The 25,685-nt window shown below is 30.0% G+C and overlaps 1 protein-coding gene and 3 long non-coding RNA genes across 4 annotated transcripts; 2 read left to right on the top strand and 2 right to left on the bottom strand.

Moving 5' to 3' along the window:
* Positions 1-485: 485 nt before the first annotated feature.
* LOC123887225 lies at positions 486-1,399 on the bottom strand. The gene is made up of 2 exons (XR_006801412.1): positions 1,221-1,399; positions 486-631 (listed from the first exon to the last, which is right to left on the bottom strand). It is a non-coding gene; the product is annotated as an uncharacterized LOC123887225 (long non-coding RNA).
* A 1,931-nt stretch (positions 1,400-3,330) lies between these two features.
* Positions 3,331-5,569, top strand: LOC123887224. Its single transcript, XR_006801411.1, has 3 exons — positions 3,331-3,596; positions 3,999-4,044; positions 5,230-5,569. It is a non-coding gene; the product is annotated as an uncharacterized LOC123887224 (long non-coding RNA).
* Positions 5,570-9,312: 3,743 nt separating this feature from the next.
* On the top strand, positions 9,313-10,399 carry LOC123887223. The gene is made up of 2 exons (XR_006801410.1): positions 9,313-9,530; positions 10,071-10,399. It is a non-coding gene; the product is annotated as an uncharacterized LOC123887223 (long non-coding RNA).
* Positions 10,400-16,264: 5,865 nt separating this feature from the next.
* LOC123886940 (ethylene-responsive transcription factor CRF6-like) lies at positions 16,265-17,230 on the bottom strand. The gene has a single exon (XM_045936206.1). The coding sequence runs from the start codon at positions 17,228-17,230 to the stop codon at positions 16,265-16,267; it is 966 nt and encodes a 321-aa protein (XP_045792162.1).
* Positions 17,231-25,685: the final 8,455 nt, after the last annotated feature.

Raw genomic sequence — 25,685 nt, 5'->3', positions numbered from 1 at the left:
TCAAAGGCTTAGTTTTCGTTTGAAAGTAAAACTTGTTTAAACTTTGTGGAAATCCCAATCTTTATTAAAAAACAAGTACAAAATTGTCCTGAGATTTACTAGTTGATCTCTTAAGCTCTTTAATCGAAACTAGCGGTTGTTTACCATTTTCCACAGTAAACAACTATATTATGGTTCAGATACATCCATTATTGAATGTATCTAAAAAATCAATTTTTTCTTATATTTGTGTCCGGAGGGAGTAATAATTCCTGCCACCAAGACTAATACATACAGGAATTGGTACAGTGAGGTAAAGTAGACGAACAAAACGCCTGTGGGTATAGGTTTTATGGCTTATTGTAACACCCTGAATTTTCCAATGATTTTATTTATAAAATCGTTAATTATTTTATTTTAAAAAGAGTGTTACTCAGCATAAATCGACTAGTTACTAACTATTTTAAAAATAATTGCAGCGGACTTAAAAATTAATACACAACAAGTATTCAAATTCCCTGAATAACAGTCTCGAGTAAAATTAACATAGTCTGAAAATTCTTAATGAAAGTGACTCCAAAATAAAAGTGAATACAGTCCTATAACCGACTCCGACACTCAAGCAACTCGAACTGTTCGCCTACCTGAAAATCTATGATCGCACATCGTAGGGCCAAGCCAAAAAAAAGAAACAACAAGGAGTCAGCAACACAATCACAAAGAATGTTAAACTTAAAATATTCTACCATGCACAATATAAAAAGCTTGTGCGTGGTAGACTCTGCCTTTCTAACAACGTCAAACATACCATGTGTTGGTTCATGTTGGATTTAAAGAGTTAATTCATACCGGTCATACTCATCTAAAACTTGAAATACTTAAAAGTATATATAGTTCTACACGTTTTCCCTATACAATTTGTATTATATAATTGTTTTCTGAGTTCCATATACTTATATCAATTTAGATATTAAATAAGATTAAGGTTTAAACCAAGTCCACACACATTTGGATCATATATTATATTCTATAACTTACACATAAAAAGCCAAATATATGCCACAACAACACGAAGGATTAACTTTCGTCAAAAAAAAAAACACGAAGGATTAACAAAGGCAAGGGATCAGAAAGAATCACGCTATACTCAATGGTATAATACTCAACACCTTAATTTAAATTCGCTTAAGCACCTATAACATAAAAACTCAGAATCTTAATGAGAATGTTAAACTCCTTACCTCGAATACGTAGAAAACAATAATAACTCTAGTTGTTTTTTTCTCGTGATCTCTTCTCTCAAACACTAGCCCTTCTTTGTTCTCGCGCTCTCTTCTTATGGAAGTGACTAATCATAATTCTTTTTTTTTTTTCTATTTATAATATGTGTCAGCTAGGTTTTCTTTTCCTAAAAGCTTGTGACAATTTTTATCTCATCTTAAATTCTTAAAAGATCTATTAATTTGTTCATTATCCCTAAAGTCGTGAAAATCTTTATTCCTTTTATTTTTATTTATTTTCCTCCTCTTATTTAATTTATTAAGAGTTGTCTAATTATAATTAAATTATTTATTTTCGCTATTTCGTCTCATCTCCTCTAAATTTCTATTAATTAATTGGTTTGACATATATTTTCTACCGAACTTTATTGAATAATAACTAAACAAATATTTCTAAATTTCGGGGCGTTACACTTATACCCACAAATTTTGGACTTTTACCAACAGACTTTCGCCGTAGCTATATGTCAAGTTTCTTGTAGTGTTTGCAATTAACTTCTGATAGAAATGAATTTGTGTCAAAAAAAATAATAATATATGGGGTGTGGATTTGGATCTAATTGGATCTATTGGATTGAAGGCTCTCTTGTTGTTTTGTCATATCTTGTTGTTGATTCTCATCTCTCTTTTAAGAGGTCTTCTTCTTGAGGTAGTGACGTTGAGGAGTTTTATTTAAATACTATTCTTTAATAAATTGATATTTTAAGTTGTGATAAAATATTAATATGTGAGGTAAATTAAATTCTGAAATCTAATTTAAGCTCTTTAAAGTGTTGCATAATTGAGATAAAAAATGAGTAAATTACTTCAATGTAATGTGTCTCTAAATAGAGTCAATATATATAAGAAATGTACGTGAATTAATAGTTAAAGTATATTAAAAAAAAAAAAAACAATAAAAACCTTTCGAACAACCTAAAGCAAGATGAGTCTCAACATTTTGAAGAGTTATCAATGAAAACACAACTTGGTTTAAACTAAACTTAGTAACAAACACACCTAAATGACGCATGAATATATATATTCTGTTTATTATTTTGGTTTTTAGTACACTTAAAAACCCAAAATTACACCTTGTACTGTTGGCCAAAAATTATATATATACCTTGTGCTAAGGGGTATATCCTTTAAAAAAAAAAAATCTTGAATTGCAAAGTGGTATTGAAATGAAGGGTATATCCAAACATTGGTTAATTTTATTTTTTTGTTACAAACATTAGTTAATTAAGGGGTCCCATTCAACTCATGGATATGGTGACTTTTTAAATGGATTAATGGGTGGAGTATTATTTCAAGTTTAACTTCAATGGTTCTTTAAATAGCTTGACCTATTGCATTGAGATGTATCATAATCACTTATACATTTTTAGGAGACAAAATAAATATTTCTAAATTTCGGGGCGTTATATTTATACCCATGGATTTTGGACTTTTATCAACAGACTTTCGCCGTAGCTATATGTCAAGTTTCTTGTAGTGTTTGCAATTAACTTTTGATAGAAATGAATTTGTGTCAAAAAAAAAATTAATATGGGATGTGGATTTGGATCTAATTGGATTGAAGGTTCTTTTGTTGTTTTGTCATATCTCGTTGTTGATTCTTATCTAATTTAAGCTCTTTAGTGTTGCATAATTGAAATAAAAAATGAGTAAATTACTTCAATGTAATGTGTCTCTAAATAGAGTCAAAAAAAGAAATGTACGTGAATTAATAGTTAAAGTATATAAAAATAAAAATAAAAACAATAAAAACCTTTCGAAGAACCTAAAGCAAGATGAGTCTCAACATTTTGAAGAGTAACACAACTTGGTTTAAACTAAACTTAGTAACAAACACACCTAAGTGACGCATATATATATACATATATATATATATATATATATATATATATATATATATATATATATATATATATATATATATATATATATATTCTGTTTATTATTTTGGTTTTTAGTACACTTAAAAACCCACCTTGTCCTGTTGGCCAAAAAATATATATATACCTTGTGCTAAGGGGTATATCCTTTAAAAAAAAAAAAACTTCAATTGCAAAGTGGTATTGAAGGGTATATCCAAACATTAGTTAATTATATTTTTTTTGTTACAAACATTAGTTAAATTACGGGGTCCCATTCAACTCATGGACATGGTGACTTTTTAAATGGATTAATGGGTGGAGTATTATTTTTCAAGTTTAACTTCAATGGTTCTTTAAATAGCTTGACCTATTGCATTGAGATGTATCATAAAATAAAAGTCAGAAATAATGGAGAGAAAAATGCTTTTCGGCATGCACTTTTTTCTCATTTTTCTCATTGTTATCTTAACAGCTCGTAAGTTTATATTTTAATTAGTATTTCAATTTTCATTTTTATCTTAATCAAAATAATTTAAATATAAAAGTTTGTTTACATTTTAAATTTATTATTTTTTAATGACGAATATTTTTTTTCAATAGTGGCAAATATAATTATAAAAATATAAGTTTGTTTGCTTGAAAATAAAAATATATTCAAGCTATCTTTAAATTGAGAGATTGATTTTTTATAAAATGTCAATCTAAAGATTTATAATTTATACCACCTATGAATCATAAATTAACACATTTTATAAATAATTTCCTATATAATAATTTGTGTAGCAATAAAATAAATATAAGAATTTTACTAACAAGTGTAAATATATTGCTTAATTAAATTAACAAAAAAATATTTTGTTTCCTTTGAAAATTGTAGAAGAAGCGGTGATGCAGATTGAGGCATGTGAGATAAGATTGCTTAGGTACAAATTACCATGCAATAATATAATAGATAGCCTTTTTTGTAAACTTGTGTGCATTGAGAAGAATGAACTTATATCCGGTGGTTCCTGCATAAATGGGAAATGCATTTGTTGTACCTAACGTATCCATGAAAACAAATTCTAATTTTGATTATTAATTTTTCCATTGGTGAGAAGAGAATTAAGTTTAAAACAAAACAAGCTTGTGGCATTCTGGATATATTTTAGTCTATGTGCATTTTTTTGTTTGCTATATATTATTTTTGGTAGTGGGAATGGATTGAACACGTATTTGAACCCCAGGGTACGTGGTTCGATTCCCACGGAAGGCAAAAACTCTACTAGTGAGGGGGGTAGAGAAGATCGTGAGGTGGCAGCTCCGGGATCGCCATGATGGGGCCCGGGGGCTGTTACATTCAACTCATGGTGTCTTTTCAAATTGATTAATGGTTGGAATATTTAGTTCAAGTTTAACTTAAATGGCTCTATACATAAAATACCAGTACTAAATAGCAATAGCATTGAGATGTATCATAATCACTTATATACATGCTTATTAGGAGACAAAATAAAAGTCAGAAATGATGGAGAGAAAAATGCTTTTCAGCTTATTCTTCTTTCTTATTGTTGTCTTTGCTGCTCGTAAGTTTATATTTTAGTTAGTATCTCTATTTTTATATTTCTCGTAATTAAAGTAATTTTAAAATATAAGTTTATTTACTTTTTTATTTATCATTTTTATAATGGCAGATATAATTTTTTTTGAACAATAATGGAAAATATAATTATAAAAATATAAGTTTGTTTGTTTGTTCGAAAATAAAAATTGAAGCTATCTTTAAATTATTATTTGTTTATTTATTTTTAATGGTAGACGTAATTTTTTTCGACAATAATAGCAAATATAATTATAAAAATATAAGTTTGTTTGTTTGAAAATAAAAATTCAAACTATTTTTAATAAAATTTAAACTTAGAGATTGATTTTTATAAAATGTAAATTTAAAGATTTAAAATTTATATCGTAATGAATCATAAATTAACATATTTTAAAAATAATTTCCTATTCAATAATTTGTGTAGCGATAAAATATAGATAATAATTTTATTAAGAAGTGTAAATACACCACTTAATTTCAAAATAAATAAAAAATAATAATATTTTGTTTGATTTGAAAATTGCAGAAGAAGCAGTGATGCAGATTGACGCATCTGAGATACTAGTAAAATGTTTTGGTTTTGAAGGTCCATGCAGACACAATAATGGAGAAGACACCGTTGTTTGTCACATTGCGTGCCTTTTGATGCATAAAATTATGTCTGCTGGTTTCTGCGTAAATGATAAATGCATGTGTGAGGTCGGTGGATGAGTTTTTATTGAATAGGTCTAATCCCATTTTAGTCATGTAATATGATTTAAAAAGATAAATCTAGCTATAATTTTGTTCATGGGTGTTAATTATCTTTTGAGTGTTATATTTTGTATAAGTTTAAAATAATTAACCTAGTTATCGTTTATTTTCTCCTTTTTTTTGTCTTAATCATCCAGTTTTTAAGAGTGGGACACCGGTAATTTAGAGTTTGGCGGTAAGGTAAATAAAGTTTAATTAAGAATTATTCCTATTAAAAGTCGAGTTCGGATTCTCCCAAACAATTCGTCCTAGTAGCTAGCTATAGTTTCGATCATAGCTAGATCATACATTAAGTTTTTTTATAAGTGATTTATTTTTATGATAAAATGAAACATTATTTAATTATCTTCCCTTTGAGAATTAATAAGTATATATGTGTACAAAGGTAGATTAATATTTCAATTTTCAAGAATTAATAAGTATATAAATTAATATGAATTATAGATTAATATGCTAACAAAGGAAGGCAGTTTGCTATCCTGCCCAAATAATTTAAATATAATTTATGGGCAATAGTTAATATGCATAAGCCTTTTCTTATGTATGGTGCATAAGTCATTCATAGCCCTCAGATGATTTTACATGTGTAATAATCATAACTGAAGAATTTCTATTTTTGCTTGTTCAATTTCGGCCACATTTTATAAGCGATACGATCACCGATTTCGAAAATTAATACCGGAAACATTTATAAAATCGAACGAAGATCAAAACGTTATAAAGAACGCCGAGTTTCGTTGATTATTGAGGGAGAACGAACCGGGTCGTAGCGACCCGTTTCTGCAGAAAATGGGTGAGGAAGATGATGAACAGTGACTCGCGTCCGGTGCCAAGGAATCTCCAAATTTTTTTATTGTTTTTATAGAAAAATAGTAAATAATTTTCTGAGAATTTTGGGACCAGCTTGGTATTTTTCGGAGACCTAGAACTATTTTTAGTTAATTAAATGAGGTAAATATGTTTTTATAAATATCAGATATTAATAAAATTTTCCCAAAATTTTATTTAGGGTATTTTGAATTATTTGGAACGGTTGAGGATACCTCACTCTCTCTGGTTTTATATCGTCTTAAAAATTTAAATTTATTTCTCAATTTTTATTAAGGGTTAAATATGTTTTTGGAGAACAACTCTTTGAAACTATTCCACAGCAAAAATGGTTTCATACCGTTATACACTGAAACCATTAGTCTAGTTAAATGGTTTCATGGCGTTATACACCGAAACCATTATTATAGTTAAATGGTTTTATATGAACATTAGTGTCAAGATGTTATACACTGAAACCATTAGTCTTGATAATTGGTTTCAAGATGTTATACACTGAAACCATTTGTCTAGTTAAATGGTTTGATACTGTTATACACTGAAACCATTATTATAGTTAAATGGTTTTATATGAGCATTAGTCCTTTTAATTGGTTTCAAGATGTTATACACTGAAACCATTTGTCTAGTTAAATGGTTTCATACTGTTATACACTGAAACCATTATTCTAGTTAAATGGTTTCATAGCGTTATACACTGAAACCATTAGTCTTGTTATTTGGTTTCAAGATGTTATACACTGAAACCATTAGTCTAGTTAAATGGTTTCATAGCGTTATACACTGAAACCATTATTTTAGTTAAATGGTTTCATATGGGCATTAGTGTCAAGATGTTATACACTGAAACCATTGTTATTAAGTAAAACATCACATAACCATTTTACAAAACCATGCTACATAAAGCAAAAAATCATATAAAGCAATTAGGGTTAGTTTAGTTGAAAAAAATTTGGATAGTATGCATGAGATATTGGATTCAATCATTTTTTTATTGTAAAGAAAATCGATATATATATATATATATATATATATATATATATATATATATATATATATATATATATGTAATTAATGTATGAAATTTTATTTATATTGTGATTATGATTGATAAAATTTAAAATTAAATTGTATGTTTGACAAGTATGCTTTATATATACATGAACTATTCGTTATTATGTTGGGCTTCGAGAGGGTGTATGACGAAAATTAATTAAAAATAGATTTTTATAATATATACTTCAAAGGAACAAAAGTTATTATTTAATTGGAAACAGGGGGCGCGCTAGAAATTTGGGGGGGTGAGCTAGAAGTTTCGAGGAGGGAAAAAAATTGGGGGCGCGCTAGAAATCTAGGGGAGGAAAAAAAAATTTGGGGGGCTCACAAGAAATCTAGGAGAAAAAGGAAAAAAAACTGGGGGGCGTGCTAAGCAAAAAGGGGCGCGCAAATAATGGGGTAGTATATGGGGGGCGCCCGAGTAATGGATTGCCTAATTTTGGGCTTGAGCTGACCTTTGGTGTAGGAAGCAAATATGTTAGGTGTAGGAAGCAAGTTTATGTATGGTGCATAAATTTTGGCTTATGCACCATAACCACACCCTAATTTCTGTTTATTATGTTGTCTTTGTTTAAATTTAATTTTAATAAATAAAATATTTGATGTATTTTTTAATGGAAAATATAATATTATATATACAAAATAAAAATAAGAGAGAATCACAAATATCAAAAGTATATACAACTAGATACCCACAATCTACTTATAAAAAAAATACCCACAATCTGAACAAAAAGAAAAATAAAAGTTTAATTACATTTTTGTCTCTTATCTTTATTTTAAATTTTAAGTTGGTCTCTTATCTTTTAAAATTTTCATTTTGGTCATTATCTTTTCTTTTGTTCCATTAGTTAGTTGTCCCGTCAAATTTTAGGTTTCAAGTTGGTCCTTTATATTTTATTTTTTATTTTAATTAATAGAAAATGACATGGAAAGGTACTTTTTTAAATAAAATACAAAAAGAAAGTAAGAGTACAATAATATTTTGGAGAGACATAACCGGAGAGACATAACTTTTGCAAGATATGACTCGTTATTTCCTTCTGCTCTTCCCCTCATCTTTGTAGGAGGCTTGAGAGTCTTAGGAAGGCCTCAGGCTGGTGGAGGAATGTGACCTTACTAGGCGGTACCGTGGATGCTAGTTCATATATTAGTTCTCAGAGGATGTCACTAAAAAAGTTGGTAATATGCTCACGACTTCCTTCTTGTTTCTTGGTGGGGGGAACTCCTCTAAAGAGTCAGTTCCAAATATTTTTTCAAGTGTCAGCCCAGAGTGCTAGTAAGATGGGGGAGATGGGTAGTTGGCTTGATGATCAATGGGTTTGAGATTTAAGGTGGAGAAGATATCTCTTCGTCTGGGAGCTTAATCTTTTCGGCAGTCTTCTTGAAATTCTGAATGGTTCACTAATCTCCATAATCTCTGGAAACAATGTGTCATTACGGATGTTGGTGCTTCTATGCGTGTCTTATGTGCTTTATGGTCTGAGTCAGCTGATCAATTGTTCGGTTGTTGCAACCAAATTTCACCTAATTTCACCTATGTGGTATGTTATCCTCTGGTGGTTGAGTGTTGAGTGGGTGTCTCCCGTGGTATCCTAGGCTGCTTTGGTCTCTGTGAGGTCTGATTGGGTAAAGGTCTCTCCTGTTTGTCTTGCTTGGTGGTTGATCCTTGCCTCTTTCTCCGAGGGTTATATGTGTTTAGCTTTTGGTGTGTCTTCTTATAGGACTGCGTATATATTTTAGAGGTTGTTATTAGGTATTGGCAGAGTGTATTTCTAGTACTCCTCTATACTTTGAATTTTCTCTTTATCTTTTTGCATTTTATATATAATATAATATTATTTGTTCATTAAAAAAAATTACAATAATATTATGTGTATAAATTATGGTGACTTTTCAAATTGCAAACTGGTACAGTGGTACTGAAATGGTATAACCAAACATTGGTTAAGGCCTTAAGGGTCACATTCAACTCATGGTGTCTTTTCAAATTGATTAATGGTTGGAATATTTAGTTCAAGTTTAACTTAAATGGCTCTATAAAATACCAGTACTAAATAGCAATAGCATTGAGATGTATCATAATCACTTATATACATGCTTATTAGGAGACAAAATAAAAGTCAGAAATGATGGAGAGAAAAATGGTTTTCAGCTTATTCTTCTTTCTTATTGTTGTCTTTGCTGCTCGTAAGTTTATATTTTAATTAGTATCTCTATTTTTATATTTCTCGTAATTAAAGTAATTTTAAAATATAAGTTTATTTACTTTTTTATTTATCATTTTTACAATGGCAGATATAATTTTTATTGAACAATAATGGAAAATATAATTATAAAAATATAAGTTTGTTTGTTTGTTCGAAAATAAAAATTGAAGCTATCTTTAAATTATTATTTGTTTATTTATTTTTAATGGTAGACGTAATTTTTTTCGACAATAATAGCAAATATAATTATAAAAATATAAGTTTGTTTGTTTGAAAATAAAAATTCAAACTATTTTTAATAAAATTTAAATTTAGAGATTGATTTTTATAAAATGTAAATTTAAAGATATAAAATTTATATCGTAATGAATCATAAATTTTAAAATATTTTAAAAATAATTTCCTATTCAGTAATTTGTGTAGCAATAAAATATAGATAATTAAGAAGTGTAAATATACCACTTAATTTCAAAATAAAAAAAAATAATAATAATTATTTTGTTTGATTTGAAAATTGCAGAAGAAGCAGTGATGCATATTGAGGCATCTGAGATAATATGTTTTACTTATAAAGGTCCATGCAGACACAATAGTGGAGGAGACAGCGTTGTTTGTCACCTTAAGTGCCTTTTGATGAATAAAATTATATCTGGTGGTTTCTGCGAAAATGATAAATGCATATGTGAGGTTGGTTGATGAGTTTTTATTGAATAGTGTTAATCCCATTTTAGTCATGTAATATGATTTAAAAAGATAAATCTAGCTTTAATTTTGTTCATGTGTGTGTATCTGGTTCAATGTCCATGAAATCAATTTATCCCATTGGTGAGAAGAGAATTAATTAATATAGATTCATATGTGTTAATTATCTTTTGAGTGTTATATTTTGTATAAGTTTAAAATAATTAACCTAGTTATCTATTATTTTCTCCATTTTTTTGGTCTTAATCATCTAGTTTTCAAGAGTGAGACACCGGTAATCTGGAGTTCGGCAGCAAAGATAAATAAAGTTTAATTAAGAATTATTCCCTTTAAAAGTCGAGTTCGAGTTCTTTGATTTCATAAAATATTTGATGTATTTTTTTAATGGAAAATATAATATTATATATACAAAATAAAAATAAGAGAGAATCATAGATATCAAAAGTATATACAACTAGATACCCACAATCTGCTTATAAAAAAAAATACCCACAATCGGAACAAAACGAAAAATAAAAGTTTAATTATATTTTTTATCTCTTATCTTTATTTTAGATTTTAAGTTGGTCTCTTATCTTTTAAAAGTTTTATTTTGGTCATTATCTTTTCTTCCGTTGCATTAGTTAGTCGTCCCATCAAATTTTAGGTTTCAAGTTGATCCCTTATATTTTATTTTTTATTTTAATTAATAAAAAATGACATGGAATATGACTAGGACCAAACTTAAGGGACCAACTTGAAACTGTTAACTTGAAACTTAAAGAAAATATAAGGTATCAACTTGAAAGTTTTAAAAGACAAGAGACCAACTTAAAACCTAAAATAAAGATAAGAGACCGAAAGTGTAATTAAGTCAAAAATAAAATATGGTAGAGAAGACCACGACATTAAAGCTACACCAGCAAAAACAAACAAGCAAAACGACACTATTAGCCGTTGACTATATGAAGTACAATATGTTGGGGTTGATTGTCAAGTCTCACATCGCCTATTTCTTAAAAAATAAAAAGGTTAAAAAAATAGCTATTGGAGAAGTCTCGCATCGCTTAGAGTGGTGAAGCAAGGGGAAAATCAAGGCTATATATTGGACCTAAGTTCTTTGTTTTTAGATGTCTCAGTCAGTAGCACTTTAAGCTTATAAGTTATATCTGACTTTTTTGATTTTCTCTTATACTCTTTTATTAGAGTGTTGTGAGATGTAGTTAGGTATTTGCTTTGGAGAGTATGCGTGTACTGGGGGTAAGGTTGAGGGTAGTCTATGTGTTGTAACAATTTTCACATAATATTTATTCTCTGGTTATCGATTTTGACAACGGCAGTGGTTTTTTCTCCGTTCCAAACAATGGTGAAATAATCAACAACCATATTCAGTCCTGAATTAAAATAACACCCTGATAACGTAGGATGTGGTTGTCGAGACTACCTCGCCAACATATAAATTAACATAAAACTTATATATTTGCCTAAATTACTTTTTATAAACTCAAAAAATAAGTAAATTCATATTAACCTACAAAATACTAGTACAAATTACCATGATGATGACTGGTTGAATTGAAACAAGTTTGAAATTTAGTTCATACGCTTCTTCCTCTCCTCTCCCCGTTTTGAATAGCATTGAGGATTACGGCAGCACCATCTCTCACCAAACAGAGGTTTTTCATTCATGTCCTTCATTGTAATGTAAATAAAATTCACGAACAACTTATCTTCTCCATCACCTTCCCAGCTGCACGTCAACTCCATCCCACACTTCATCATCTTGGTATAAATATTAGACAGCCCCACCGGCATAGGCAGCGCTGTCTCGAACAACACCTTAACCCACCGCCCTAAGATCACATGTGTCGCCGAAACAGCTGTACAGCCAGAAGTAAACAAGCTCCCACGAAGCTTTATTCCAATCGGGTCGATAGCCACACAACTGAACGTCAATTTTTGTTTCAAATATTCCAAACACCCTTCTTTCTTTACCTTAATAAAATTCACCTTAGCCTTTCCATGATCCAACGCAAATCTAAAAATAGGAGGATCGGCCAAAGGATGAGATGTATATTCAGATGTGTATATGAGTTGAGGGGTATAAAGTGAGTACAAAGGGTGTGGTTCTCCATGTAAATATATATCAATGGCATAGAAGAAAAATGCTTTGGGAGGAAGAGGATTGTTGAGAGGAGGGTGAATGGAAGGGAAAGCATCGCAGAAAAATGAACGGTAACCACCGGGCAGGAGGGAGATGATTGAAAGGAAGTCTAGCCTCGGAAAATTGGTGAGTAAGGAAGGTCATATGGAGGTACAAATGTTAAGCCATAAATCTGAGTTGTTGTTGATGTTTTTCCAAATCAAGTTGTGGAATTCAGAAGAAACAGATGATAAGATTATTAGGGTTTTGCCGTCCAGGTGTGGAAGGATATGGAATGTAATGATGTCTGGATCTAATTTACTGAACACGCTCATTATTGAATTGATCTGTGTGTGAGTGATGTGATGTGAGAACTATTACCAAGTTGTTGTGTTATGTTATAGGATGCTCTAAAATTTGTACAGCGTTAGAAATCCTATTGTGTTGTGTAATTGAAGAGTGTTGTTCAAGATATATAGCAATGAGATGATTGGGCATGCCGCATGTATATCGGGTTTGGCCCAAATACTAGGAGTACTCCTTCCGTACCAAAATATAATATTGATCCTTGTTTCTATTTGTAAAAATTATAAAAATTTGATATTTTAAAAGTATTCATCGAAACAAATCAAACAATATCTTATATGATAATATTTACACTTATATACTTTTAGAAAAACACGGTCAAAACAACACATATAAATAGTGAATTTAGTCAAATGAGGTCTTATAAAATGGGATGGAGGGAGTATATTATTAGGAAAATGTCATTTAAACATAATTTCTTAATAAAAATATAATAAAGCTGCACTTTTACTTTTTTTTTTTATATTTGTTGCACGTCTCCATATCCATGTTGTGAGTGGAGAAAGTACGATATTGTATTTTTGTTTGATCTTTTTGTGCTTATATAGCACATCTAATATTATAAACATGGAAGATGTTCTAAATATGAATTTTTAACCATGAATTAACAATTGATGAAAATATGATTTTTTTTTTTAGTTTTTCACGCATAAATAATTCATCATGTGTTACAAAAATTAAATTTGTGTGGGAAATGTTCTTATAATATTATAAACATAAATACAAAAAATTATTAAAAAACATGAAAATGCACAAGATTTTGATTAAAAGTAAGGATAAAAAAATTATTTTATGCCTCATTTAGTGTTGCACCAGTTCGTAGTCTCAATAACAAAGTCCACTCTTCAAATATACTAGTTGCACCCCCTCACCCTACTAGAACAGGTACACCTTTATACCAGGAATCGCTAACATTGGGTTGGGCCATAACATGTGTTAGTTGGAATGAATTTTTCTCATACCACCTCTCGTGTTTCTTTTCTATCCACCATTTTTGCTCTTGGTTAAACACTTCGGAATGCATTTTCAAAATTTTTCTAGTTTAAATTCGGAAAAATACATTACAAAATTTTTTCCAAGGCAAAAAAAATCCGTAAAACGTGTTCCGAAATGTTTATCCAAAGGCAAAAATGGAGTGTAGAAAAGAAACACAGGGATGGTTGAGAAAAATTCAGTTGGAATTTGGTTCAGGCTATTCTGCAAAATATTTTAACAATGGCGAAATATTTTAAATTTTGTTTTTTCTTGTATTTCTTAGAGCTCGTTTGGATTCTGATATAGTGTATTTCTAGTACATCTTGTTATTCTGAACTATCTCTTATACTTTCATTTAAATACTAGTATTATTTTCTCTCGTTGATATTTTAAGTTGTGATAAAATTAAATATAAATAAAATATTAATATATGAGGTAAAGTTGTGGAACCTAATATAAATTTTTTAGAGTTGCACGATTAGAGTAAAAAATGAGTAAATTACTTCAATATAATGTGTCTCTAATAGGATCGACAAATACTTTTGTGTAGAGTTGTCCATTGAAGATGATGCTCTTATGTTGTAGTAGTTGACTATAGTTGCTATCTTTTGGTATTGGGAAAAATCATGAACCAAACTTTATGCAACCCCTGATATACACATATAATTTTATGATAGATTTCTGAAATACTGATGTCATAGCTTCATGGACCACATAATTTTGAAGACTTACCTACAAAAATCAAAAACAATTTCCTCTTTTTTGTTCACTAGTATTGGATTTTTCTCACTTGAGCAAAAAGCATCAGAAATTTCACCCAATTAAGGATTCTGGCAATAGTTCTGAACCTATATGTACTGTTTTATATAAAAAATTAAAAAGGTGTTCACAAAAAGAACCAATAACATGCTTGAATTATGCTGTCAAAAAAAAACATGCTTGAATTATCAACTTGGTTTCATATATACGAAATGACAAAATCATCAAAATCTCACACATGGAAGTGAAAGAGTCGGGATTCGACCCCGGTCAATTGTCATAACGTTCGGCTAAACAATTTCGATAATTTTTTGTCAGTTGATTTAGGACTTGGTTTCATACTTTTAAACATTTTTTTAAATTTTAAAACACATGCATGCATGTTTTCTGATCTTGGTATTTTGTAGTAAAAAAATTATCACCAATCCAAAAAATTTATAGGATGTTGACCAAACCTTGGAATGCCTCTCACTTTCTCTGTGTCCACATAAGGTTCAACCTGCATGCATTCTTTTTGAAACTTTAAAAAACCAAAAAAAAAGACAATCCTACTTTTAGCCTTTAGGATGCTAACCTTATAGTTCACCCTTCCCAATATTTGTCTTTTGTACAAAGATTTTATGGTTTCTACTTTCTGGTGTCTAGTAGTATTTTTGTGTGTGAGAAGTTTCTAGTGAATAGTGTCTATAGGACAGATCAAATTGGATAATCCAAGCAGATCAAGTCACAATTTAAGTGGTCCTAGCAACCTTATTTTTCCTTAATTTTTCTAATTAAGAACTTTTCCAGATGATTTAGGGATCCAATTTATTTATTGATAGTACATCTAATTACTACTATTTAATAATTAATTTGTAAGACTAGTTTAGATTCTCTAATTAAAATCATGAGTACTCACTATGTTTTCAACATTCATTATTGATATTTTAAGTAACACACGGACGCACGGACATAACATGTGGCTGCACCTTCATTGTGTTAGATCGAAGTTAGAGCTCGATTCGATCAATCAAATTTCTCTAGTTAGACCAAGCTAAATATTCGCGCATTTTGTATGTTTGTTGTTCCTTGAATACATTCCATATTTTTTCTTCGGAATGAAAGGAATTGTTTGCGAAAAAGCACCTTGAAAGTGGCTGAAACTCAAAAATTGCTTAAGCAGATCAACCTTTCAAACAAGGTACTTGAGAAAGTGACTTGCTAACAAGGATCCAGATTTGGTGCGGTAATAAGAGAACGCGGTTATACATTGTCATCAATTTCGGTCATTAATTTTATATCGGATGATTCAGATTACATATACACTAAAATAATCTTGACCATTACTTGAAATCAAACGGTTGATACTATAACCACAGTTACAACGTGATTTGTTTCGGTTAACAATTAAACTAACAATGCTAAGCTGAATAGTAACACCAAAACATTTTCATGTATGATGAAATCTGTTTGGCCTATTCAATTGCCACTAAAATAGCCAATTGCAATTTCCATTAGACAACACACATTGCATCCCAAAATCAAAATGCTACCAATTTTACAATTAAATAAAAAATGAAATGACTAATATAGCCACCTACCACTCAACCAAAATTTAGAGATAAAACAAAACAATACTATAATTTAACACAAAGTCACTAAATCCTTCAAAGTAGAACTACAAAGAAACAAAACTTTTATGAAGAAACTAAAGGCAAAGAAACAAAAAAATAAAAACCATACATTCACACTTTCTAAGTAGACTCAAAAGAAACTCACTTACAATTTCATTTGACAAATTATTCCATGTCTCAATGCATTGACAAAGTATCATTGAAGTAATTATCAACTTCCCATTTACATGATTCAAAATCTTCTTCAAGATGAAAAGGAATATTATCAATAATGCATTCACTCTCATTAGAAACCATTGTAGTAATAACAGGTTCATTATAAGAACCAAATGAATCATCAAACATAAAACCATCATCCAAATCCAAATATTTCTCACCACTTATTTCTTTAATCCATTCTTGATCATTCATCTTTTCACTCCAAATTTCAATACCAGATGAACAAGATGAACTACCATTACATTCTTCTTTGTTAGTATCAGACTCAACACAATCATTAACATCAACAACATTAACATTTTTGTCACAAACATTCTTTGATAATGTTTTCTTTTGTTGTTGTTGTTGTTGTTGTTGATGATGTTTTTGTGGTGGTTTGATAATATTTGTAACAGCATCAGCACCTCTATAATCAATTGCAGCTCTATCATAAACCAAAGCAGCTTCTTCAGCAGTATCAAAAGTACCTAACCATTTTCTCCTTCGAAGACGAGGATCCCGAATCTCGGCCGCCCATCTCCCCCACGGCCGACGTCTAACCCCGCGAAACTTCTGATGAACAACATTCTTTATATCTTTATCCTTATTATTATTGTCTTGTTTCAAACAACATTCACCAACAACACCATTCTTGTTTTTTGTCTCTTCAGAGTACAAAGAGGTACCAGAAGTACACACCGCCGGTTTCTTTTTGTTGTTCTTGTTAGAAAGAGTAGAACATTCTTGAAACCTAATCTCTTTCACTGATTTTCTTGTTATTTGAACAAAACCATTCTTGAAACCTTCATCTTCACTTGAAGAATCTGTGGCATCATTATCAGTAACTGTGACTCTTATTGTTTTTGGTATGAAAGAAGAAGACATGAAACCAGGTTTCACAAGCTTTTTGGTAACAGTTTTGTGTTCTATGAATTTTTTCTCCATTTTTGGTAACACTTTAAAGCGAGAAAATGAAGAGTGTGTATGGTATATAGAAGAGAGAGATATTAGAGAGAATCGCAAATTTTAAGGGAATTTTATTAGACTTTCACAATATGCAACAGCTCATCACTGTTTTATAGCAACATCTTTTTCTTGTTTCATTCAAATTGACAAATTCTGTTTATAAATATATATTTCCTTAATTATATTTTCGGTAAGGTAACCAAAAAAAAATTATATTTACGGTAAAGGAAAGTTTTTTTCAGATATTTTTGCTTATATTTTTTTTATAATTATAGTTTTTGCTTATATTTGCAACAAGAATCTATTATGCTGATTTTTTTTAATGGTGTTTTTTTTTTCTTTCACTGTCGAATTAATTTGGTTCGGTAGTCAGTTCTGGTATCAAGTGATTTCAATCTCTTTTCGATCGTAGTTGCGGGGATCGAACTGTGGTCCTTACTACCAAATTCAGAGTCAATCACCACTGAACTAACTAACGATTATTAATAGCTTATGTATTTTATCTTTGATGTAATATGTGCAAATGTACCAATTTTCTTTTTTTACAGTAAAATGTACCTGTTTTCTATATATTAATTATTATTATTATTGGGTTCTTGTTTCCTATTTATTTTAATTTTCAATTTAACTTTAAAGGTTTAGTTTAATAGTAATAGTAAAAAAAATTGTATTTTATCAAAAAAAAAAAAGAAAAAAAAAGGTCTTAGAATTTGAAGTTCCAAATTTCAGTCTTATTATTTTGAGGAATGTAAATGTAGATTTTTTATAAAAAAAATTAAGTCGTACAATATTTTTTGCCTTGAATTAGGACATCTCCTCTCACCCCAAATTTAATATTATACTTTCTTTTTTAATCCAACTTTTTTTCCCATATATATCAAAAAATATGTTTTATGCTGTCGTACCAAAATATAATATTTTGCATTCACTATTATAAAAAAAATTTACATTTACTATATAAAAATTTTTTACTTCCGTCAAAAAAATTTTTTTTTTTACTATATAGTTTTTTAATGATAGATTATATTTTTTGAAAATATAGTGACAGTTCAAATATATATATATGGGGGCTGCTAATTTAGACCCAGTTGGGTCTAAATTAGCAAGGTGCACCTTTTGAGTTGGACAAAAATACCCATTTTTTAATTTTTTGGAAGAATAGAGCAACAGGGGCATTTCTGTAATTTTATGCAACAGTACGCGCGCCCCCACTTCTTTTTCCCCCCCCCCAGGACACGTGTCACGCTGTTATTTGCCAAAACCAAAGCGCGTGTACCACACGCGACGACAGGCGCGAGTGGCTGAAGCCCAATCGCGGAGAGAGAAGCCTTTTTAAAAAGGCAGGCCACGTGTCACTCTTTCATTGGCTGCGTTAATTTTTTTTCATTTAATACTTTAAACTCCATTATTTCGTCGTAAATTAATTTTTTATTTTTTAATTTTTATACCAAAATTCATAATTTTTTTTTCTCTACAAATAGAGACTTGGTTCGTTTGATTTGGACACCGAAAAAAAAAACGCGATTTTTCACTACTTTAAACTCGATTATTTCGTCGTAAATTAATTTTTTATTTTTTATTTTTTATACCAAAATTCATAATTTTTTTTTCTCTACAAATAGAGACTTGGTTCGTTTGATTTGGACACAGAAAAAAAAAACCCAATTTTTCACTACCTTAATCTCATCAAATAACTAATAATCAACTTACTGAAACCATCCTACCAGGAAAATGGTTTCAGATTACAACTCTCTGAAACCATTGTACCAGATAAATGGTTTCAGAAGCAAACACAATTAATAAATTACTCACTGAAACCATTCTACCAGTAAAATGGTTTCAGAGTACAACTATGTGCAACCATTCTACAAGCTAAATGGTTTCAGAAGCAAATAACTAATAATCAACTTACTGAAACCATTCTACCAGCAAAATGGTTTCAGATTACAACTCTCTGAAACCATTGTACCAGATAAATGGTTTCAGAAGCAAACACAATTAATAAATTACTCACTGAAACCATTCTACCAGTAAAATGGTTTCAGAATACAACTATGTGCAACCATTCTACAAGCTAAATGGTTTCAGAAGCAAATAACTAATAATCAACTTACTGAAACCATTCTACCAGCAAAATGGTTTCAGATTACAACTCTCTGAAACCATTGTACCAGATAAATGGTTTCAGAAGCAAACACAATTAATAAATTACTCACTGAAACCATTCTACCAGTAAAATGGTTTCAGAATACAACTATGTGCAACCATTCTACAAGCTAAATGGTTTCAGAAGCAAATAACTAATAATCAACTTACTGAAACCATTCTACCAGCAAAATGGTTTCAGATTACAACTCTCTGAAACCATTGTACCAGATAAATGGTTTCAGAAGCAAACATTAGTTTTTAATTATCGTTTTATCTCATTTAAGGTAGTGAAAAATTGCGTTTTTTTTTTTCGGTGTCCAAATCGAACGAACCAAATCTCTATTTGTAGAGAAAAAAAAATTATGAATTTTGGTATAAAAAATAAAAAATAAAAAATTAATTTACGACGAAATAATCGAGTTTAAAGTAGTGAAAAATTGCGTTTTTTTTTCGGTGTCCAAATCAAACAAACCAAGTCTCTATTTGTAGAGAAAAAAAAATTATGAATTTTGGTATAAAAATTAAAAAATAAAAAATTAATTTACGACGAAATAATCGAGTTTAAAGCATAAAATGGAAAAAATCACGCAGACCCATTCATATGCTGACACGTGGCTGCCTTTTTCAAAAGTAAAATTTTCTCTCTCCAGCTTATAATCTAGTGTGGCGCAGACAAGATGGTAGGATGATCTGGGCTGTCTGATCAATCAGACAGCCTTAATGAGATCACATCTTGGCTGTCTGATGGAAATCAACGGTCTGTAACCATGGTCCTTCCGTACGCGCGCGACACTGGATCCACGTCTATTAATTTTTAAGAAGGTGGGGGCGCGTGTCATTATTTTTTTTTTTATGTAAAATTACAGAAATGCCCCTGTTGCTCTATTCTTTCAAAAATTAAAAGAATGGGTATTTTGGTCCAACTCAAAAGGTGCACCTTGCTAACTTAGACCTAACTAGGGTCTAAGTTAGAAAACCCCTATATATATATAGTGGACAGAATTTAAAAATCCTCAAATAAGTAAATAAATAAATGATTTTCTTTTAAAATGTGTACTAAGTAAACTTTAAAAAAAAAATCTCGTTTACTTTCTGGACACGCATGCTTGGGCACCAAGGAACCATTTTTTGTTACTGTTACTATTTCAATTTTTCCTTTATTGGTTCTATATCATTTTTTCCTTTTATGGTTCTGTATCAATTTTTTCCATAATCTTTTATTACTTGCAATGAATATTTTTTCCTTTCTTTCTAGAGTGTACATGGATTGAGCAAATTCGGTCGATCCAGTCAAATTCATCCAATCCAACCTAAAAAATTGCATTGAGCTTGGTGGATATGGATTTCAACAAAAATGAAAAGACCATAAAAAAAATTGGGTTCCGGGTAAAACCAGACTCAACCCAAAAAAATTGACCGGCCCACTAGTGTTATGGTTTTTTAAATATTTTTTAAGAAAATAAAAAAATTGAATAATTTTTATGAACAAATATAATAATTTATCGCACTACTTTTAAAAAAAATAAAAAGATTGAATAATTTTTATAAGCAAATATAATGATTCCTCGTTTAGCCATTTGATATAAAAAAAAAATTATTTCGATAGCACACTATCCAACCCGAAAATTAGTGAGTTTATAAAAAAATTTAGTGATTATTTTTATAGTGAAAAAAATTACACTATTATCAAGAAAATACAATGGGCCGGTGAGTAATTTTTATGAAAAAATATGATGATTCTTTATTTAGATATTTAATATTAGAAAAATACAATGAGCCGGTGAGTTATTTTTATGAAAAAATATGATGATTCTTCATTTAGATATTTAATATTAATAAAATTAGAATATCAAATTATTTGTGGGGGTAGAGGGTTAAATGTTGGGGTGGAAAAAAAAATTTAACTTACGACTCAACCGAGTTCAACCCGGAGATTCTAACCAATTTTCTTTTTTAAAGTGTTTCTTATAAAAAGGACCGGAGAGAGTAAGTTTTTATGTATAATTATTACTTCTATCCCTAAATATAAGACTCCATTAAGAAAAGGGAAATGATTAATATAGCGAACAGTATCTCACGAAGCAAATCACGAATGATGTGGCATCTTTTATTTAATTTAATTAATTTAATGATCTCTCTTTCTAGTCTCTTTTCATCTTCGGCTCCGGTGACAAGACTCAATCTTCTTCTCTTTGCAACTTTGCCTTGTTCTCCTTCCAAAATTAATTTTTCTCAAATAATTGGCATATTCTGTCCCTTTTTACTCCATAATTTTTCTCACAGGTGAATATATATTTAAAGTGGGGTTTTGAAAATGAAGATTTTTATAACTGATTGGGTTTGGAAATTCTGTTATGTGAAAACTTAGAAGCATTTGAATTCTTTGAAATCACTTTTGGTTCATGATGGTACTTGGTAGTAGCAGTGAGAGGGTTTGCTAGCTTATATTTTCTAATGATTTGTGTTAGCACCGCCGAGTTTGACTCAGTAAGGTAGCCCGACTCAGTACACGCTGTGATGGAATTGTGTTTGATTGCAGAAGCTTCCGTTGAATTATGAAGCTCACAATAGGGTCACAATTTTGCTTGAATATTTACCAATTTGATATAGCTCCTATTTTGGATTTTGACTTGGTGGCTCACTCACTGGTACAACATGAGAAGAAATTTTTGCAAGAGCAAAGCAGAGCACTTAGATAGAGGTTTTGGGGTCATACGGTGTGACGGCAAAGTGAAGCGGTTACTTACTTACTTACTAGTAATTCCCCAAATTTTTATTTAATTTAACAAGGAATAAAAATATAAAAACAATGTTTTTTATACCGTTGATGCACATCTGCCGTGATTTCCGCTAATAAATCAATTTCATTGGCTAATATACATTAAGTGTGCGGTTCGTGAATTTTTCTGGACAAAGTGTGTCGTGAGATATAGCAATGCTCTTAAGAAAATTACGGAGATTAAGAAAGTGGATTGTTGTATTAAATTTGTTGACAATTATTGTTGCTTTTTTTTTTTTTTTTTTTTTTTGACGACGGTATAAAAAAAAAAAGGGACAAATAAAAAAGATGGTCTTATATTTACGACGAATGTAGTATAAGTTTGTTAAGGCATTTTTATGAAATAAGAGCATATGAAGATACAATTTTTACTATCGATAACTTAACATAAAAGTTTATTTATTTGCATAAGTTATTTTTCATAAGCTCAACAATAAGCTAAACGGCCCTTATACTTCTATTACTCAAGTCAAATACTAAGGTATTATTTCACCCAACTTTTTTATGGCTTATCTTCTAGTTTTAAGGGAAAATATGACCAACAATAACATAATATAGTATATATCTATAAGACTCTGGATTGATGGAATATAAATCAATTGAGTGGAGTGGAATAAATCTTCCATTTCATTGTTTGAATTTTTTAGAAAAGATAAAAACAAATTTTGCATTCTATGACTTATGTACCTTCCAAATTGGTGATAAGTGCCAAAAAGTGGTAATTTTACGTATATATTTTATGCACTTATTGACTTGTTTTGCAAGATTTGTGTATATAAGTCCCCAAGAACTTATACATATATGTGTTGATCTAATTTTGGTTAGTTTATCTTTAATCTCAATCATTTAAACAAGTTTTTGTAATTAAAGTTGAAGTTTTTATGAAGAATTAATGTTTGAACTTGAAGATGTTCGCTGAGCTAGAGAAAGCTAGAAACAGGCGAGAAGTGGTAGAGAGTTTCTTATAGACCCTGTTGAATTGGCAGAACATGGAGCCAGAGAAAGCGAGCAGAGCTCAGAGGTGACTCAGAAAACTAGTGGGACGTGTCAACAAACCCAACTGTGAAGTAAGGTAGTTGACTGGGCGAGCTATAGATTGTTGGACTATAAAAGGCCACCATATGCAGAAAAACATAATTCATTCCATTCCAAACACTCAAAACATCACCAAAAGCAGAGATAGGCCTAAGGAGGCAGATTCAAGGGGATTTGAAGGTGGATGCACAACAATAGTTGAGACATCACCATTGATATGTTTATTCATTTATTTTCTTCTTTATCTTTTGTAAAACTATCATGAAAATGAGTAGCTAAACTCTCTTTTGTTGGGATTATTAGATGTAACTAACTCTAGTAATATATATACTTTATGATCATGATCTTATATATGATTTTAGATTATCCATTAATATTGGTGTTGTCCTTGATTTTCATATTTTAATTCTTGGGTTTAACTTGTTATAGAAATATGCTTTTTGAACCCAAAGAACTAGGATAACATCTATTGAATCCTAAATCCTAGACATAGATTTGGGTTTAATATTCACTTTTTGTATTGGATCTTAATGTTATTGTATTGATTGATGATCCGAGACATCGGAGGTTAATAGGTACAATAGATATCTCGACGTTATTTGGACACGGAAACGTTCGGCGAGCGATACGTGATAATATTGATAGATGTCTAAAATCTATATAACTGATTAGGAGAATAGGAATGAGTTAGCGATGTCTAAATCCCAGCAAACTTATCTCTCTGTGATTTCAATCATTTCTTTACATCACTATATTTTCGTACTTTCTCATAAACAAACATCATCAAACCTTTTACTTAAAATTATATTAATTGTTGAACAACATCAATATCGCATCAGTCTCTGTGAAGACGATAAAAATATACTTACTTTTGTACTTTAACAATTGGAGGAAAACAAAATTAAAGGTGTAAAAGGTTGTGTGGGATGGAATTTATTCCATCACATTCTATTTCATTATTATTATTATTTAAATTTAAACAATGGAACGTTATTCTTTTACAATTTTTTTCATCTCATTCCATTAATCCAAACATAGCTTAAAGAAGAAAAAATAATAACATAGTATAATATATAATTTTGTCCGGTAACTATAACTTAATGATTGTAAGCAGACAATGTAAAGCAAGTTTACACCAAATTTTATTTATTTGCCATGTCAGGTTAAAACATATAATTAACTAAATTAATAATTATAAAAATATAAATCATCTTTATCCCGCATTCCCACGTATCATGCCAGTTCCCACTACCACTCTGTTTTGTTGTTATTAATGCAAGGTCATCACTATCACCGATTAAGAACTTATCTCATGGCAAAAACTACAAGGAGGAGAGGAATTATAATCCTATGTGATCTTAAAGGATGTTTTGTGGGGGTGGCCGAAACAGAATTCAGGGGGTTGGGGTTTATGAAAATAGTTGCAGAGAAGATGTAGGAGGGAGCACCAAGCACTGCAATGATGAATGTTTGGAATTGCAGTAGTAATTATGCATGAGAAGATGATTTATAGGAGCAGTTACATATATTTTTTAATTTAATTAAATTATTTTAAAATTAATAATATGATGTGTCAAAATAAATAGTGTTAATTGGTTGCTAGTGTAATATCACCATTACATTGATGATGTATTTCCTTTGTCTAATTCATATTACAAAATGTTGTATAGATATTTGATATGTTGAGACTCATATTCAAATTTGCAACCTTAATGTTGTTATGTAGGATTTTTATCGTAAAAAGATATATATTATTATGTAAGATTTGGATCCTCTAAATATAAAGGGTTTTGGTTGTTAGGAGTCTCACTTAGTAGACTAGTCTTTTGAGTTAGGCTCTCCTCATTAAAAGCTTGGCCACATAAAGGACTATTTATATGCTAAATTAAGGTGTTTTACCGAATATTGATAGGTGAGTGAAGCCGTCGAAAAGGATGGGATAAAATCTATTGCATCATATTCCATTCGATTTCATTATTATTTTTAAAATTTAAACAAGGGAACATTATTCTAGTCCATCTTTTTTCATCTTATTCTATCAATCCAAACATCTTAAGAAGAAAAAACAATAACATACTCCCTCCGGTCCTTTTTATAAGAAACACTTTGAACAAATCACACAGACCAATAAAGCACATTTAACATAGTTATTTTCATTTAATACTCTTATAAATTTAAATTTATTCCATGTATACCCTTATTTAACTACTCTTTATTCAACTAACTTACTTATTTTTAAATTCTCTCTCATAATAAACTAGATGGCTACCCGTGCGTTGCACGGGTTCGGCGGAGCATCATGTGTATATCAATCATGAATGCAACGTGCCAATGAAATTAGTCATAAGCATACGGAAATCATTTCGGGGGAGCATCATTATATATATCAATCATGGATACTATGAGCAAAGGAAATTAGTCATAAACATATGGGAATTAGGTAATTTAATTGTAATATCATTACCAAACAAA

Source organism: Trifolium pratense, linkage group LG5 (genome assembly GCF_020283565.1).
Source record: "Trifolium pratense cultivar HEN17-A07 linkage group LG5, ARS_RC_1.1, whole genome shotgun sequence".
NCBI lineage: Eukaryota > Viridiplantae > Streptophyta > Magnoliopsida > Fabales > Fabaceae > Trifolium > Trifolium pratense.
The sequence above is the reverse complement of the archived record's forward strand: the minus strand, read 5'-3'. Positions and strand labels throughout refer to the sequence as shown.